Source organism: Neltuma alba, unplaced genomic scaffold (genome assembly GCF_004799145.2).
Source record: "Neltuma alba isolate B1F8T4 unplaced genomic scaffold, ASM479914v2 tig00011195_pilon, whole genome shotgun sequence".
Lineage (NCBI taxonomy): Eukaryota > Viridiplantae > Streptophyta > Magnoliopsida > Fabales > Fabaceae > Neltuma > Neltuma alba.
Window position 1 is genome coordinate 321,167 of NW_021635919.1, and position 18,841 is coordinate 340,007.

General features: G+C 34.2%; 2 protein-coding genes across 2 annotated transcripts; both read left to right on the plus strand.

The window, feature by feature from the left end:
- Positions 1 to 681: 681 nt before the first annotated feature.
- LOC114762124 (disease resistance protein RML1A-like) lies at positions 682 to 5,950 on the plus strand. Its single transcript, XM_028951582.1, has 5 exons — positions 682 to 777; positions 1,891 to 2,956; positions 3,066 to 3,365; positions 3,463 to 5,528; positions 5,863 to 5,950. The coding sequence occupies exons 1-5, from the start codon at positions 707 to 709 to the stop codon at positions 5,948 to 5,950; spliced, it is 3,591 nt and encodes a 1,196-aa protein (XP_028807415.1). The 5' UTR covers positions 682 to 706.
- Positions 5,951 to 10,403: 4,453 nt separating this feature from the next.
- On the plus strand, positions 10,404 to 17,233 carry LOC114762125 (disease resistance protein RML1A-like). Its single transcript, XM_028951583.1, has 7 exons — positions 10,404 to 10,944; positions 11,502 to 12,579; positions 12,685 to 12,984; positions 13,064 to 14,040; positions 14,070 to 15,000; positions 15,363 to 15,507; positions 15,838 to 17,233. Exons 1-5 carry the CDS (start codon positions 10,445 to 10,447, stop codon positions 14,962 to 14,964), a joined length of 3,750 nt encoding a protein of 1,249 aa, XP_028807416.1. The 5' UTR covers positions 10,404 to 10,444; the 3' UTR covers positions 14,965 to 15,000; positions 15,363 to 15,507; positions 15,838 to 17,233.
- Positions 17,234 to 18,841: the final 1,608 nt, after the last annotated feature.

Sequence of the window (18,841 nt, forward strand, 5' to 3'; positions counted from 1 at the left end):
CATTAATTGATAATTGATTCGTACAAATCGTGGTTAAAGGGTGAACAAAGTTTCCTGGGAAACTGTGAATATAATGAAGGTGGGGTAAAATGGTGACGAACTGCACGTATCCCCATGTGAAAAGAGTAAAGTTCGGTTGCTGTTCATTTGGCTCCCAAGCTTAGCAAGTAAGCCAAGTCCATTCGATGCCATAATATCCTCCATCGTCACTATGAACTTTTCTCATCAGCAAAGAAGAGAGTGCAAACTGTGTTTTTGATCACTCTGAATAGCTGATCACAGTACCATGGGCGCTGCAGCTTCATCATCCTCCTCCTCTTCTTCTGCATATTTTCCCAGAAAATATGACGTTTTTCTGAGTTTCAGAGGTGAGGATACTCGCAAAAACTTCACCAGCCATCTTCACACTGCCCTATGCATGAGTGGTATTCGAACCTACATAGATTATGAACTCCCAAAAGGGGATGACATTTCCCAATCTCTCATCCAAGCGATTGAAGATTCAAGCATATCTGCAGTAATCTTCTCAGAAAACTATGCTTCCTCGAAATGGTGTTTGAATGAACTGCTTAAGATACTGGAGTGTAAAGAAGTCCAAGGACAGCTCGTTATTCCTATTTTCTACCAAGTCGACCCATCTCATGTACGCAATCAAAAGGGAACATACCAGGAAGCTTTCGAAAAACACTATACACAAAACCCAGAGATGGTGAAGCAGTGGAAACGTGCTCTTTTTGAAACTGCAAACTTGGCTGGTTGGGACTCTCGGATCTATAGGTCAGTACGTGGTTGAAAAATTATACCTTTGAATTATTAAAATAGACTTTCATACTTTGTTCTTTTTTGGGTTAATTAGCTACTTGATTTCGTACTTTTGTTTATTCTTTTGATTTATCTTGCTGACCAGAATTTCATTGAGATCTATACATATTCATTTTCAATCTTTCAAGTTGATCTGCTTCAGCTTTCTGTTGAGAAAACTTGTTTAAACTATGTTAAAATTGTGCCTTCAGCTCTAACTTCAATTATTATAGTTAATCAGCCTTCAATATATTAATTGGGAGTATGAAGGACATGAATATAAATAATTAGTAGTATTACAAACATGTTTTGTGTTTCATTTGAGATTGAGATTATACGTGTTTTCTTCCATTCTTTTCATGAGAGATTTGTGTACTTTTGGTAAATAGTGAAGATGACTTGGTAAAAAGATTAACTTTCTTAACTTGATATGAGTTATCATGGCTTTTTTTTTTTTTTTGTCGAATGAGTTGTTGCGGCTCTTATCTCTTAAGCAAGTGATTGGTAGTTAATTTCCATCTTTTGCGTATGGGAAAAAACTAGTTGAGTAGCATCTCTCTATCCTCTATATATGCCTAGAAAGCTTAGTATCTATTATTGATAGAAAATAACCCCTCCCCCAAAAAAAAAAAACAGAGAACTGCGTAATCTCAACAAAAATTATGTTATTTTGCATGGTTTGCTATTTCTTCTAGGAATGTCTACTCTCTTTTATCCAAAATGGTTAACTCCACATGCAAGAAATCAACAATTATGAATGAAACATTTGTTTACTTTAGTTCTATCGCTCTTAACTCACTTTCTTAATGATATTCACATTGAAGATCATATGGTGCAATCACTTCAATTTTTCCTTAGAAAATTATGCAAATTCCTACCATGCATTGATAACTCTAAAAAATACATCAAATATCACTAAATATAGAATGTCATCAGTTATGTAGATGTAATGAAATTTATGTAATTTGATCTGAATAAAATAACATCAATTTTATTTATTACTTTATTCAATATATATATATATATCATTTATTTAGTAGTTTCTTTTTTTAGTTGTGTTAATATTTTTCTTTCTATTTTATATTTTAGGGACGAATCACAACTCATTCATAATATTGTCAATGACATTTTGAAAAGATTGGAGCACATGTATCCAAGTACATTACAAGGTCTTGTTGGAATTGAAGAGAACGCTGATTGTATTGAATCATTATTGGAAAATGCCTCAATAATTGGAATTTGGGGCATGGGTGGTATAGGCAAAACAACTATAGCTAAAGCTGTATTCGCCAAGCTCTCCTTCCAATTTGAAAGTAGTTGTTTTTTTGAGAATTTAAGAGAAGAATCAGAAAAATATGGACTAAAGCATATACGTGATAAACTTCTTAGAGAACTATTGATGGAAGAAGAGTCCATGGTTAGGTCCACGTCATTTGCCATGAGAAGACTTAGTTGTAAAAAAGTTTTCATTGTGCTTGATGATGTCAACAAGATAAATCAATTAGAATATTTGGCCAAAGAATGTCATGCCTTGGGACCTGGTAGTAAAGTCATCATTACTACGAGAGATAAACATTTGCTTCTTGGAAGAGTAAATGAAATATATGACGCCAAGCCATTGAGCGATTACAAATCAGTTAGCCTTTTCAACCTCAAAGCCTTTCACAAAGATGATTATGAAAGCGGATATGAAGAACTATCTGAGAGAGTTGTTGCTTATGCTAAAGGCAATCCTTTAGCTTTAATCACCTTGGGTTCATTTCTATATTCCAAAACTATAGATGAATGGGAAAGTGCATTGACAAAATTGGAAAAGACAAGCCATGAAGATATTCATGCAGTGTTAAAATTGAGCTATGATGGACTAAACTTTGAAGAGAGAGAAATGTTTTTAGAAATTGCTTGCTTTCTAAAAGGTGAAAGTATTGCTAAAGTAGTAGCTCTTTTAGACAGCTATGGCTACCATGCAACAATTGGCTTGAGGACCCTCGTAGATAAGGCCCTCATACGCATTTCTTCTTATTATGTGGAGATGCATGATTTAATACAACAAATGGGTCGTGAAATTGTTCGTCAAGAGTGTGTAAAAAATCCTGGAAGACGAAGTCGACTATGGAATCCTGATGAAATCTATGATGCATTGAAAAATAATCGGGTAAGAAAAAGAAGCAGTTTGCTTTCACACAAGAAATGTCTACAAGTGAAAACAATTACTAATATATGATGATATTTTCTTACTTTTATTTGAATTTTGTGTACTTCAGGTAACTGATGCAGTTGAAGGCATAAGTTTAGATTTGTCTCAAATTGGAGATATATGCTTAACTTCCAACACCTTAAAAAAGATGCCTAATTTGAGATTTCTCAAATTCTATTCATCTAATTCAGATAGAAGGTCATGTGTGAATATTCCCTCAAGCCAAGGGTCATTTTCCAATCATTTATCTTATCTTCAATGGGATAATTTTCCTTTTGAGGCTCTACCATCATCTTTTTGTGCAGAGAAACTTGTTGAACTTAGTATGAATGGCAGCAAGCTTAAAAAATTGTGGGATGGAACACAGGTGCAATATTCAAATATGATTAGTTCAATTTTTTCATGTCAATTGAAATTTTTTACTTTTGTTTCCCAAGTAATGTTTCCCTTTTTAATTCATACAGGATTTGGTAAATTTAAGGGGATTAGACCTTGGAGGATCTAAGCAATTGGCAGAGCTGCCTGATTTCTCCAAGGCACGGAAACTTGAATGGGTGAATCTCTTCTCATGTGAAAGTTTAAGCCATCTGCATCCCTCTATTTTATCTCTCCATAGATTAAAGTCTTTGGGGCTCACTAATTGCATAAAGCTGAAGCATTTGCAAAGCGAGAGCCCTTTAAAATCTCTAGAGAGCCTTAGTGTTGATAATTGCTATGGTCTCAAGGAATTTTCATTATCATCAGAGAGCATGACAGTTTTACAATTAAATAGAACTGGCATTGAGTCATTGGGCTCTTCAATTGGTTATCTCCAGAAACTCACTAGTCTCTCACTCAATTGCTCAAGACTAAAGAATATTCCAGTCAATGAGTTTTATGGACTGAGATCTCTAAAAGATCTTACTTTTTCTGATTGTGGAGAGATAATTGATGAATCAAAGTTATATATCCTATTTGATGCTTTACAATGTCTAATAAGTATTCATTTGGATGGGAGTTGCATCTTGACCGAGCTCCCCGACAATATCAAGCATCTATCAAGACTAGAATTTCTTTCCTTGATAAATTGCAAGAGCCTTCAATCTTTACCAGAGCTTCCTCCATCCATCAAAGACTTAGATGCTACCAACTGCACATCATTGGAGACGCTAATACTCACTTCTCATACTGAATTTCCATTGTTGCCACAGCAAATAATGCAGAATTTAACACCCTATTCCTCAATCAGGTATCTCAGAAATCTAAGAAGGCTTATTCTTTCATGTTGCAACATAGGGAACCGTTCACTTTCCCATATTATGGCGTTTGCTTACTTCTGTTTGAAGCGTGGTGTGCAAACAAATCAAATGGTTGATGTTTGCTGTCCAGGAAGAGAAGTTCCAGATTGTTTTAAACATAATCAGACAACTAAGGCTCCCAATTTCATAACTATTGAGCTTTCTTCAACCATGAACAACTTGCAAGGCTTCATTTTCTACTCTGTTCTTCCGCAGATCACTCCAAAGGAAAGCTGTTCTTACAGAGTAAAATGCCAAATTTATGATGAAGATGGTGAATGCGGCACAAGCTTGAGTTTTGTTATAACAAATGTTAATTCACACCATGTTTTTCTGTGGACCACTCATAAAAACATATTCACAAAATATCCAGACGCCAATTACAAGCCAAAGCTTTCATTTGAATTCTATGTTGTTACATATGATAGCGATGATTTTATTGGGTTCGGTTTTATGAAGGAAACAAAACACGATGGCTTGATTGAAGCATGTGGAGTCTGCCCAATATATGCCCCAGATTATCACAACTTCCTTCAGCAAGAGGAATTGGAGGTGGGAACAAGGGAGCAAAGGACTTTTGAAGATATTGAGGAGCATTCATTTCGTGGAATACTGGAATATGCTAGTTTCTCACTGAAGCAAGCAAAATATGGTGGTTTTGAGACAAGTACTATTCCAGAGTGGTTTGCATACAAAAGCTTGACAACAGGGTCTTCTGTCTCTGTTCAGCTTAATCCTAGTTTTGATGGCTTATTGGGTTTCGTTTTCTGCTTTGTTATTCCTCAATTCTCCTTAAAAGAAAGGGATCTACGGCACTCATCATGTGGATACTATGATGAAAATAACATTTATCAAGAAGGCCCTAGAGGATGGCATTATTCAATGATCGGATTGAATTCAAATAATGTTTTCCTATGGTATGATCCCCTCTATTGTGAACTCATTCTGGAGGATATTCAAAGCAGAATAGGCCCCAGTAAATCTGAGAAATATGAATCAAAGGTCACATTTGAATTTAAGTTTGGCGATTGCTTGATCAAAGAAGGTGGAGTTCGCCCAATATATGCCTCAAAATACAGAGAGTTCCTTCAACAAAAGGAATTGGAGTTGAAGTTAATAACAGGAAAAAAGAGGTGTCGGAGTATTGATGATGAGCCACAGCAACCCACTGCCACAAAGAAATGGAAGACGTCTTCAATCCTTCAACCTGTTCCCCTGAGTTCTGAGTCCAAGACATCTCATGATTTTGATGAGTTGATATTTTCTCTATCACAATTGAATTTGGAAAGCACGAACGATAGCATTCGTCACATATAAATTATCTGTGATTCCTGTTCTGGTATTTATATGCCTCTCGTTAAAATTTCATCTAGTAAGCAACTGTCTTTATCTATTATGCAGTCATTGTGTTAGCAAAAACTATAGGGATGGTGAAAAAATGTATAAAAGTGGATATCTTCCAAATAAAATATCCGTTCTGTTTTTATGTGAAAAAGCTATTACCTTCTAATGTATTTAATTCTGTTGATATGTTTGAATCGCCTTGTTTCCTAACTTAAGCTTTTATTTATTGTTGGCTTATTACAGTGGCCAGGTTTCTTCTCAAGCTAACATTGTTGGCATTTTCCTGGATGCAGTGTGTAGCAATAGGCTATATGCAGTTGAGTTGGATTAAAGATTGAGAGGTGCTATTTGTTACCTCGAAGCAGAGTACTAAAGTGATGCATGTATGACTTTGAGCAGATTAACTTCCTATTGGTTTTTCACCGTTGCTTCGAAAATAGTAACTATTTAGAATTACTTCTTCTAGCATAACTCTGAGCAGATTTGTATTCCTTTTCTACTATGTTGTCACAGAAATGAATTATAAACATGAGCTCAAGAACATAATGCTGATCATACCTGTGAGTTTCTTGCACTTTTGCCAACTGAGACTTGTACCTCAGATTGTTCCCAGCTACTATTTCATATCTGCATATCCTCAGTGAAATTGATGATATTGTTGTTATTCATAACCTGCTTGATATAACACTTTGCAGCTTTCTTGTTCAAGCAAACAATATTAGAAGAACAACTGTTCATTATCTATGAAAAGTGGAGTTCCAGAGTGATCAGATAATATTGTTTTGTTTGTTTTCTTTCTTCTTCATAATTTTACCGCAGCTTAAACCACTCTCTGGTCAGGAAGTCTTATCGGTCTCTTCCACCCCAAGCAACTAAAATTCATTCTGATTTAACAGTATCCTGTCATAGATTTTAGTTGAATTGCAATTTGTTCTTTGGTTATTAACATCTTTTTTTAAAATATTAAATGACTTCTGTACTAGATTTCTGTTACCCCAAATGGTCCAATAACACAATAGCTCAAATACGATTTAACAAAATGCTGTGATGAAGGGGATCGGGTGTGAATGGACGTCACAAAGTAAATTATAGTCAAAGCACATTGAGAAAAGACAATAATAAGGATTATTTAATCATAATGGAGGAGCACTAGTGCTTCTTTATTCATCTGCCTTCTGTGTATTATTTAATATGCGTTCATTTAATAACAAGGATTTGGAAATAATTATTGAAAAATTGTAAAAAAGAGACCGTGAAATTTGAAAAACTTTAGACAAGGACCTGTTTATAAAAATTATTGTCAAAACCTATACTATTATTGTCAAAACCCATAATAATATTGTTACGGGTTTTATTTGCAATGTTTCAAATTCTACGGCTTTTTTTAATGATTTTTTAATAATTATTTCTCTAATAAACCATAACTTCCATCTCAATTGTTATCGCTCTTTGTTCCTCTTAAGTTAAGATCCCTTTTCTTCATTTAACCATCTTCTTTTGGTATAGCTGTCGTCTTTTTGTTTGGTTAGGATTTTTTACTTATTAAATAAATCTAATTAATTACTTTCAATTATTTTTTTTGGCCAACACCGTTGCTTTCAAATTACATCTTCTTTGGACCATTTGCAAGAGTCAACTCAATATAATCGACTTTGTCACAAACTGCTTTGTCATAGGCTTATTGACTTATTTAATAGTTTTAATGAATAAATAAATTGATGTAATTTTAACACTAATTAATCAATAATTAACGCATTTGCATATTGTTAAACACTAACGCTTGAGTAAATAAATTGATTCATTTATATGATCAATAGATGTACATTCAATACGCAGTCTATTTTGCATCTAATATTATCTGATTTCATTTTGTTTTTGTTGGCCATGCTTGACTCACTAGCGTAAAAATAAGAAAGTTTGTTGTTTCTCAATTTTTAATGAAGAAATTAAAATTATCCGTAGAGAAATAATTTGCTATGAAAATGTATGTTAAGTCAACAAATCAGGTTACATTTATCGAGATTTTCTGGCCAAGTCATCCTATTTTAATTTTATATCATCCCCTCATATATAGGGAAAGAATTTTAACTCCGAATCAAAGCGAAAGTTAAATTGAAGTCAAGATAAGTAATGGATAAATAAATAAATAAATAGAAGTAATTTTATATAGGAAAAAATGGAAAAAAATTCCCATTAAACATTTTATTGTTGATAATGACTTACTAAACTTTTATACAAAAAAATGTTAATATTCTGTAAATTTTGTACACAGATGATGCCGGTAATCTCTTATTTACATTCTTATTACTAATAAAATTTAAATATGACTGAGAAAAAGCCTAAAATAAATGGGTGTGGCTCAGAAATTGACGGAACAAAAAAAAAAGTCATAATATTATACTATCCTCCGATCCTTAATATAAAACCCATTTAACTAATTTAATTAGATTAAGGAAGTTAGGTAAGTTAGTTCATTATAAAAAATATGACACTTTTTTCCTAAAATACCATAATCATCTTTCTTAATACCCCCTCTTCCTCTTCTACTTGATTATGGTTGAGGGAGTATCCATAGGGGTAATTTAGAGAGGATTGATAAATATGATAAATGGGTCTTATATTTAAGACCAAAACTAACTCAACAATTGGGTCCTATATTAAGAATCGGAGGAGTATTATGCTATATCTGATCCTTGATCTAAGAGTTCGTTTGACTTTTATTTTCATCTTAAATATAAAATTTTAATTTATTTTATTTTTTCTTTTATATTTATTTATTTTGTTTCAACGTAGTCCTTATAATAATGGTAATTCTAAATATTTACTTATTATAAATAATTAACTTAATTAATTTTTTTAATTTATTTAAATTAATGAATTAATTTTTATATTGAGAATTAGAAATACTACTTAAAAAAAGAAAAAAAAGGCAACGACTTTTGTTGCTTATTTTACTTGTATATTTTATTGTTTTAATGATTGCAATTGGACATGGATGTTTCTTTGGCCAAAAAAAAAAAATGGACGTGGATGTGTTTACCCCCGCTAATAGGAGAGTGAATTATTAAAATGGGAGAAATTCTTACATGCTCCCAGTGCACCACCGTATCCATGCTCTGACAAATAAGATCATGACAACTCAACAGCTTTTATCTTATGTGTCAGCCTATGTGTCAACCATTCTCTTCCTATTATTTTAATCATTTATTTTTGAAAAGCGTGCTGTTATCACCTCCCTCCTCTCTCTCATGCGTCACTTTACTTTTACAAAAACCCTCATCCCTCTTTCTCACTTGCCATCTGCTACCAGCTCCCCGCCTCGATCTCTCTCTGCCCACCCACAAGTACACCACTCTCTCCGCTCCTTCCTCCCTATCTCTCTCATTCTCATATTTTGTATTTCTTCATTTCTTAAACATTTCAAGTCTGATTTCTTTCTCAATCATAATATTTTATTGACCTTTTTCTTTTAAAAAAATAGAATTGAAAGGTAAATATATATATATATAAGTAATATATAATTCTGTTTTTTTATTCTCACGTTTTCTTTTAAGGAATAGAATTAAAATAATTAATAACTAAAGAACATAAAATGACAAATTTCAAAGTGAAAAATAACAACAGATTCATGCTTGATTATCTATCAGTAAAATTTTTTAATAATTAAATTTGTTTTGGGACCCCTGATGATTCTCCCAAGTCCCAATATATTACTTCTTTGGTACTATTTACAGGATACTGAGAAAATTTTTTTATATTGATATATAATTTTACCTTCAATTGATTTTTTTACATAAGGTATATTATATACTATCTCTAGTTCTATTTATATTTATAGACTATAAACATGGTCTTATAATTAGAACTGGGGATAGTATTAGATAGGGATAAAGTTGAAATATTATTGAATTTTAAATGATAGTTAATAAAGTTCAAAATTTTTCTTGGTTTATATAAAACATGTTAGAAGTGACTTATAAATAGGATCAGAAAAATATGAATGAAAGGTCTAAATGAAAAAATTGGAGTTAAATCTAGATATTATTAAAAAAATCAGGAGTTCAAGAAGTGTGAATAAAAAAATTAAAGTTAAGTAGAGATATTATAAAAGAATCAAGAGTATATTATAAAAATAAGAGTTCAACGAAACATCAACTCTATTTTTTTAAAAAAAAAGAAAAGGTAAATAAAATATTATGATTGAAAAAAAAAATCAGACTTGAAATGTGTGGGAAACAGTAAGAATGAAGGAATACAGAATATGAGAATGAGAGAGATAGGGAGGAAGGAGGAGGGAGAGTGGCGTGCTTGTGGGTGGGCAGAGAGAGACCGAGGCGTGTAGCTGGGAGTAGATGGCAAGTGAGAAAGAGGGGTGAGAGTTTTTGTAAAAGTAAAGTGACGCATGAGAGAGAGGAGGAAGGAGATAGCAGCACGTTTTTCAAAAATAAATGATTAAAATAATAGGAAGAGAATGGTTGACACATAGGCTGACACATAAGATAAAAGCTGTTGAGTTGTCATGATCTTATTTGTCAGAGCATGGATACGGTGGTACACTGGGAGCATGTAAGAATTTCCCTTAAAATGGACCTACCATCCAATCATCGTCGTCGATTTCGAGTCGATTCTACAGAGCGGCTCCTTGTTTTTTTTTGTTTTTTTGGTGAAATACAGAGCGGCTCCTTTACTAATGAAGCTGCCACATCCTCATCAACCATCGCGACCTCCTCATTGTCATTCTTGACTGATCAAAAAGCTGAGTTTTTTCTTTTTATCCCCCCCCCCCAAAAAAAAAAAAAAGAAGTTGCTGCCAGTAGTCACTGCGATGGGTACTGCTTCTTCTACTTCAAGATCTTCCTCTCAATCAACTTATTCAAAGAACTATGATGTGTTCATCAGTTTTAGAGGAGAGGACACGCGCACAAATTTCACCAGCCATCTTCATTCTGCTCTCACCCACAAGTCCCTGAGAACCTTTATTGATTATGAGCTTCCCAAAGGCGATGATATCTCGGAATCTCTCATCCAAGCAATCAAGGATTCTAGTATATCTGTCGTGGTCTTCTCAGAGAACTACGCTTCCTCAAAATGGTGCTTGGATGAACTCGCCCAGATACTCCAGTGCAGGAAAGATTTAGGCCAGTTTGTTATTCCTGTGTTCTACAAGGTTGACCCATCAGATGTTCGCAAGCAGAAGGGGACTTACGAGGAGGCATTTGCAAAACATGAGAGAGATTTCAGGCACAACCAGGACAAGTTGAAGAAATGGAAAGATGCTCTTTTTGAAACTGCCAATTTAGCTGGATGGCACTCTCAATCCTTCAGGTAATTATTCCTTTACCAATATTGAATGATTTTTACTTAATTATTTCGGATCGAGTAGTTGGTTTCGTCTTTCTTGGACATCCATGTTTTGGATTACTTATTCTGTAAGGGGTTTTGTATTTTATGACACAAACTCCCTCGCATATTTATATTTATTATGGAGCATAAAATCACTTAAAATAACTCATCTAAACAAGCGTGAATCTAAGATTTTCTTTCCGCGAAAATTAAAATTTTATGGACTTGTGGCAAGTCATCCTCATCTGTCACACGTCTTGATGCTAACTATGTGGTGGTCAAAGCCTAAAAGAGAATTTGTGTCATATGATATAATTAAGCCCAGGAGCCGTACAAAACGCGAACAAAAACCTGTTTATAATAAAAACCTATTTATAAATAATTTATTTATTTTTTAAATTAGTATTATTAAACTGCTATGTTCTTAACTACTAGTTAGTTCGTCAAATTTTATTTTCCACTTCCGATGATACTATATATATATATATGTGTGTGTATATTGACTTTTCCTTGTTTTCTTCAATATTTTTGTGTGCTAGGGACGAAGCTGAACTAATTCAGAACATTATTAAGGATGTTTTGCAAAAATTGGATCGTAAGTATCCAAGTACATTAGAAGGTCTTGTTGGAATTGATGAAAATTGTGAATGCATTGAGTTGTTACTGAGAAAATTTTCAATAATTGGAGTTTGGGGAATGGGTGGGATAGGTAAGACAACCATGGCTAAGGTTGTATTTGACAAACTATCTCCTCAATATCAAAGTTGCTGTTTCTTAGAAAATGTAAGGGAAGAGTCAGAAAAGCATGAATTAAAATATATACGTGATAAACTTGTTTCAGAGCTGCTTATGGAAGAAAATATCCATCTTACCCAACCGAAAGTTTTGGGATCTACTTTTGTTAGGAGAAGGCTTAGCTGCAGAAAAGTTTTCATTGTGCTAGATGATGTTAATAGTTCAAAGCAATTAGACTATCTCGCTAGAGAATGTGATTGCTTGGGGCAAGGTAGTAAAGTCATCATAACAACAAGAGATAAGCATATGCTTATTGGTAGAGTTAATGAAATATATGAGGCCAAGCCATTGAAGTATCAAGAATCCTTCAAGCTTTTCAACTTGAAAGCTTTTCACAATGATCATCCTGAAATTGGATATGAACAGCGATCAAAAAGGGTTGTTACTTACACCAAAGGCAATCCTTTAGCTTTAATAGTTCTGGGTTCTTTTCTTTACTCCAAAACTAAAGAAGAATGGGACAGTGCGTTAAGAAAATTCAAAAGGATTCCACATGAAGATATTCAGGAAGTGTTAAAATTGAGCTACAACGGATTAAACGATGAAGAGCAGGAAATATTTCTAGACATTGCGTGCTTTTTGAAAGGTGAACTTAAAGAACATATAATACAGCTATTAGACAGCTATGGATTCCATGCAAGAATTAGCATTAGAACCCTCCAAGATAAGGCTCTTATTACTGTGGGTGAAAGATTGTGGATGCATGATCTAATACAAGAAATGGGTTGGGAGATAGTTCGTCAAGAATGTATTAAAGAACCAGGAAGACGCACTAGATTATGGGACCCTAAGGAAGTCTATGATGTATTGAGAAGCAATCGGGTAAGCCCTTCATCTCTTAAACCTCTGTGATCCTTGGTGAGAAATGTAGCTAGCATGGTTTAGTTTACTTACTGTTATTCTAATTTTCATTTTGATAATTGTTAGGGAACTGAAGCTGTCGAAGGCATAATCTTAAATGTGTCTCGAATTAAAGATATATACTTGGATGCCGACACCTTCAAAAAGATGACTAATTTAAGATTCCTGAAATTTTATTCCTTATGCAATACTGGATCATTCAATGTGCATCTTCAGAAGGGTCTTGAGTCTATTTCTGATAAATTAAGGTACTTTCAATGGGATGGGTACCCTTTGGGTTCTTTGCCATCAACTTTTTGTGCTGAGAGCCTTGTTGAACTGAAAATGCAATACAGCCATGTTCAAACACTTTGGGATGGCGTGCAGGTATAATGTGAATTAGTGTGTTTTTCATTTTTAATAATTGAAAGAAGTCTTTCTGATGTCTGTTAGTCAATTGTTGCAGGATTTTGTAAATTTGAAGAGAATAGATCTTCGTTTTTCCAGAAAACTGAGACAGTTGCCTGATTTCTCCAAGGCCCATAATCTGGAATTGGTGAATCTATATTACTGTGAAAGTTTGCGTTATGTCCATCCATCTATCTTATCTCTCAAGAGCCTTGTTTCTTTGGATTTAGGCAAATGCAAAAACCTCGAGAGTCTCCAAAGTGATACTCATTTAAGATCTCTTAGAAAAGTCCTTGTTCATGACTGCCCTAATCTGAAGGAATTCTCTTTATCATCCAAAGAACTAAGATGTTTATTTTTAGGGTCAACTGGTATAGAAATTCTACACCCATCAATCGGAAGTCTTGCTAAGCTTAGAAGTCTTCATCTCAATGGTTCAAAATTGAAGAATCTTCCACTAAAGGAGTTATGTTGCTTAAGATCTCTTGAGGATCTTGGTATCTACAACTATGCGTTTGACAAACATGTGCTGCAAATGCTATTTGATGCCTTGCCTGCTTTACGAATACTAAGCTTCCTGAATTGCTCTAACTTAACTGAGCTCCCAAACAACATCAAGCAACTCTCAAGACTTCAAAGGCTTCATTTGAGAAGTTGCAGAAATCTTCAATGTTTACCAGAGCTCCCCATGTCTGTTAAAGAGCTAGATGTCTCCAACTGCCCATCAATTTCAATCAACTGTAAGTTGTTGAAGGAAGTAGGAAAATTGGTTCCAGCACTGCACACCTCCTCAATTGGGCATCTTGCCAATCTCAAAACTCTACTTCTTGATGCTTCAAGTCTTGGCAATCTTCCAATAACTGAGTTATGTTGTTTTAGATCTCTCATGGAGCTTCGCCTTCGAAAATGCAGACACCTAGTGGATGAACCAAAGCTACATATACTATTTGAATCCCTGCAATGTCTACAAATACTGGATTTGGAGGACTGTTCTGGCTTAACTAAGCTCCCCAACAATATCAAACATCTCTCACGGCTGCAAAACTTACTTTGAACGGTTGCACTAAGCTTCAGTTTTTACCCCAGCTTCCACGGTCTCTTAGAAATTTTATGGCCAGTAATTGCACATCATTAGAGAGAGTGTTTGCTTCAACAATTTCAAGGCTATTACGGGTAAATGGTCATAATTTCATTTCATTTCACAATTGTGAGAAATTGAACGAGCGTTCACGTTGTGCTATTGAGAAACATGTGGAGTTCTCATTGAAGCAAGCAGTACATAACAAGCAAAGATTTACAGTTTTTTATCCTGGAAACAGTGTTCCATTGTGGTTTGGCTATAATCGGTCAACAAAGGGTTTGGTAACCTTAGAACTGTCTTTGGCCTCTGATCATTTATTGGGTTTTGTTTTCTGTTCAGTCATTCCTCAATTCATCTCTAAGGAAAAAAATCAAGCGGCTGTGACCTGCAAGTGCTCCTTTGAAGAAGGTGAAGCAGTTGAATTTCAGATTTTTGATCCACAATATGCAGAATTCAGCTCAGATCACATTTTACTTTGTTGTGATCCATACTTCTCTAAATTAGTATTGGAGAGATTTAAAGGAGGCAATGGAAATGATGAAGACACCACTTCTAACAAAAAGGTTTTGTTTAGTTTCGTTTCTTGTGATGGCTTCATCGAAGAGTGTGGGATCTGCCCCATATATGCCTCTGAATATCAGAATTTCATTCAACAAAGGAAAATGAAGTGTGAGTTGGGCAAGAGGTCAAAGCGGCATCGAGATATTGATGAAATGGAGATGGAAATCTGTAAATTTGGAACCGGAGTTGGAAACTCTGATGGGGAAGAAACAGTGTCTCCATGCAAGAAATTGAAAATGGAGTTGTGTGCCCAGCCTAATGGACAAGAAGATATTGAAGAATTGGAAGCTTTGCTCATGAGAATCAAAATCAGCTAGAACCATTTCTTAAACAACACCAACAGATCATTAATGGTAATAAACCTTCTACCATTACTTAATCATCGATATCTCCCTCTTGCATTTTATTCTAGACTTTTTTCTGTGTGATTCCATCTGAAAAGGAGGAGCGTTTACTCATACTTGATATCATTGATACCGATGCATGCTGGCAACTGTGAAATATAGGTTTTGGGCATAGTAAGTATTAAATTTAAGCTTTTATGGATAACATAAAAAATAATAACCTCAGACGGAATATGGTTGTCAAATTTCAAAAATAAATATTGGTTTTTTTTTTTTTTTACCTTTTGATTTTAAACTCTTCTCTGTCCCTTGATGTCCTTGTTTATGATCATTGCTTTCATGACTGCTTTTTGACTTGGTGCGGTCAGCAGGTTTTTTTTTTTTTCCCAGAGAAATTTTTCAAATCTGGTAAGCTAGGAGCCTAGGACTGAAATAGCCGTCTTCTTGTTCGTGCTGTTGTGTTTCTTAATTTAAGAAGAAACATAAAAAATAATTTGAAAGTGCAGAAACATAACAGTAAGTTCTCAGTGCTTATGCTTTTGATATTGAGGCAATTTCTTTTGTTTTCATAACCTTTTTCCTTTCTTTGCCATGCTTTCTTCTTTTTCTCTGCTGTTAGAAGTCTATTGAATCAGGTTGCGTAGCTCTATATAACAACAACAACAACAAGCCTTATCCCATTAGGTGGGGTCGGCTACATGAATCACACGACGCCATCGTGCTCTGTCAACAATTGTGTGGCTCTATAATTTAAACTTAAATTATTTTTCAGTGTCAGAGTAAAAGATTGTCTTCAAGATGTTGTTAACTTCAATTGTAGATTGTGAAGAGAAATTGATTGTGCAGGAATTCCATCTCCTTGCTTGGGCCTTTTTCTGCGGCGGAGGATATCTTGATGAGGGCTGATGACACACTGCAAGAACTGCTTCATGGCTAATCTTAATTATACTTGTAACGAAGCTTGAAGCTATCATGTACAATAGTATTTTATGATGCCCATGTGGTGTGTATAATTGTTGAAAATTTAAGGGAAAACATATATGGGAGTGCTTATAGTTTCACTTGATTTTGAATTAGGCATTTATAGTTTTTCTTTTTATTAGATCCTTAGAGTTTTTTAACGCTAATTACTAGTCCTTCTGCTCATATTCTGTCTGCTATTCTAAATGACAGGTGACTGTCACGTGGCCAAGAAGAAGAGTGTAGTTTTTTGCTTTTTTCTTTTTTTTTTTGCCTGAAGAAGAGTGTAGTTTTCAATAGTCTTCAAAACCAATTTCTTTCCGACGACATGTGATGCTGCGCAAGTTACCTTGCTTTTGATAGTATTCCCAGCTGGTTCTTGCACAGGGAAACCAACCTTGACTAGTTTTGTCCACCTTTAACCAGTTTCATCACTATTGATTGTGCCTATGAAATGGCGTTTTGACCGTGCTTTTCTTTTCATCACTGTTGCAAAAAGGGACCAAGCCTCACATGGGAAGAAAATTCAAGAAAGATGATGCATATCTAAGAAAACATTGTGCAGCGTTATTGACGCAAGAAGAATAGGAAATCCTCTTCCTGTCCGCCGTTAACGAGTTACACACAACTGACACAAGCCTCATAACTCTTAGCTTCTTCGTTATTGTTTCCAAAGCGTCCAAAAATAGGGCCAAACAGAGCAAAAGCGTCGCAGTATTTTGGACGACATGGAGCCAAGTAGGACGATGATGGATTTATTGGCAAAGGCAAAGGTAACGTCCGCCGCTAACAACACTAATAAGAACATGAATCTTCTAGCAGTCTTCTTCCCCGAAGACGATTCTGCCATTGCCAACAAATCCAAGCATTTTTCTTCCCCCTGTATCGCTTCATCTTCATCGTTTTCACCGTCTAATCACTCGGTTCCTCCTTCAAAAGAAGTTGGGGCTACCTTCTCTGTGCGGGATCTAGCTGAGAGAACTACTAAAAGCAAGGAACTTGCGGAGCATGAAATATGCTGTCGGAAAGAAAATCGGTTTTGGAGACTACTAAAAACTAAACTCTTCTGCTTAACCACGTGGCAGTCACCTGTCAGATAAATAAACGCCGTTGAGAATAGCAGACAGAAGGAATAGTAATTAACGTTAAAAAACTCTAAGGATCTAATAAAAAGAAAATAAACTATAATCAAGTGAAACTATAAGCACTCCCATATATGTTCTCCCAAAATTTAAATATCTATTTGTTATAAGGATTATAAGTTACAGTGCTTTGTGGATGTTTCAAGCCTTCCGAGATTCGATTTAATGAAGTGAACTTTGGGTTTTTCTTTTTCCTCATCAGTTGGGTAATTCCATTACAGGGAAATGATGACCTTATAAACTTCATACCAATGAAAATTTTGGCAGGTGAATTACTCTTAACGAATGAGCATGATGGTGTTTGTAGATGAAAACAGAGCAAAGAAAACAGAGCGTGAGCTCTTACTCCTCCAAAGTGAGTTTTAAATGAAAGTTTTTTAATATAATTAAACTGATTATGATTGTCATATTGATATTTGTCGATGAAAAGTGGAGACTTGAAAACAGAGCATGAACGAAACGTGCCATAGTTTGCACAAGCCAACTTGCCATATTATAGCGATTGTGGTAATTATCCTTTGTAGATTATCAGTCAGTCTTGGTGGAGCTTTTGCATTATTATTCTGTGTGTCATTCTCAAACCTTGTGCATTTTAATTTGGCAACAAAGTCTCTTAATATTTCAATGTTACAGCATATGTAGCATCAAAATATACTTCAAGGAAAAAAAAAATGGAGTTTGCAAACTTGCAATACATAGCATTTATGTAAATTTAATACTACCTCCCCTCATGAGTATATGAGCTAGTTGGGGATTAAATTTATTTTTAAATATAAGATTTTAATTTATTTTTTCTTTATCTTTTATCAAAATATCTCTATTAATTATAAGAGAGTACTGTTAAAGGCAAGGTTAAAAAAAACCAGATCAGTTATTGAACCAGTCAAGATAGCGAGTTAAGAATTAATGGGTTAGATTGGAGTCAATCTAAAGTTAAACTGATCATGATTTATAAACTATAATTTAAATAAATGTTTCAAAAGTATTCACATTTAATTATAAAAATAATTCAATATAAGTAATATTTTAAATATCTTATATTAAAAAATAAAAATAAGATATGTATATATGGTGTATTGTAATATACTCCATCCATTCTTTTTGATAACATAAAATTAATCAAATTACGTTGTTGGAAAAATTAGTTAAAATTAGTTAGGTACAGTAAATATGTAAAATTTAAATTTTGTTTTCCAAAGGAAAATATGGGTGAGAGAGATTGAATGAAAAAGAGAGACGAGAGAGACATTTAATTAATTGAGGCTAAAACTATAAAAAAAAAAAAATCTTTCCGTTCTAAAGATAAGACCCATTTTGTAATATAATTTACACTATAAAATGAGTCTTATATTTAGGACTGGAAGGAGTATTAAATATTTTAAAAAAACTCTAAAATGTATCTTACAAAAAAGATCATAACTATTCAGAGCAATAGAGTAATAAAGTAATAAAGGACCAGTACATTTTTGCTACCGTCGGGCTAGGCTTCTTCAAATATAGGGTGATGGTTGCATGGCAGAATGTGAAGTGCAATACAAATACTATTAATATTTGCATGACGACTGATATAGCCTTGGAAGACGAAGAGAAAGAGAAACTCCTAAGCTACCAGCCACCTATTACACGTTTTCCCGACCATCATTAACGCATAAGGCAGCTTTTATTCATCCTTCTTTTTGAATTTGAACTTCTGCCTTCTTCACTCCGCTGTTCAGTTGCCTGAAACTTCTTTTACTTTCTGGTCTCTC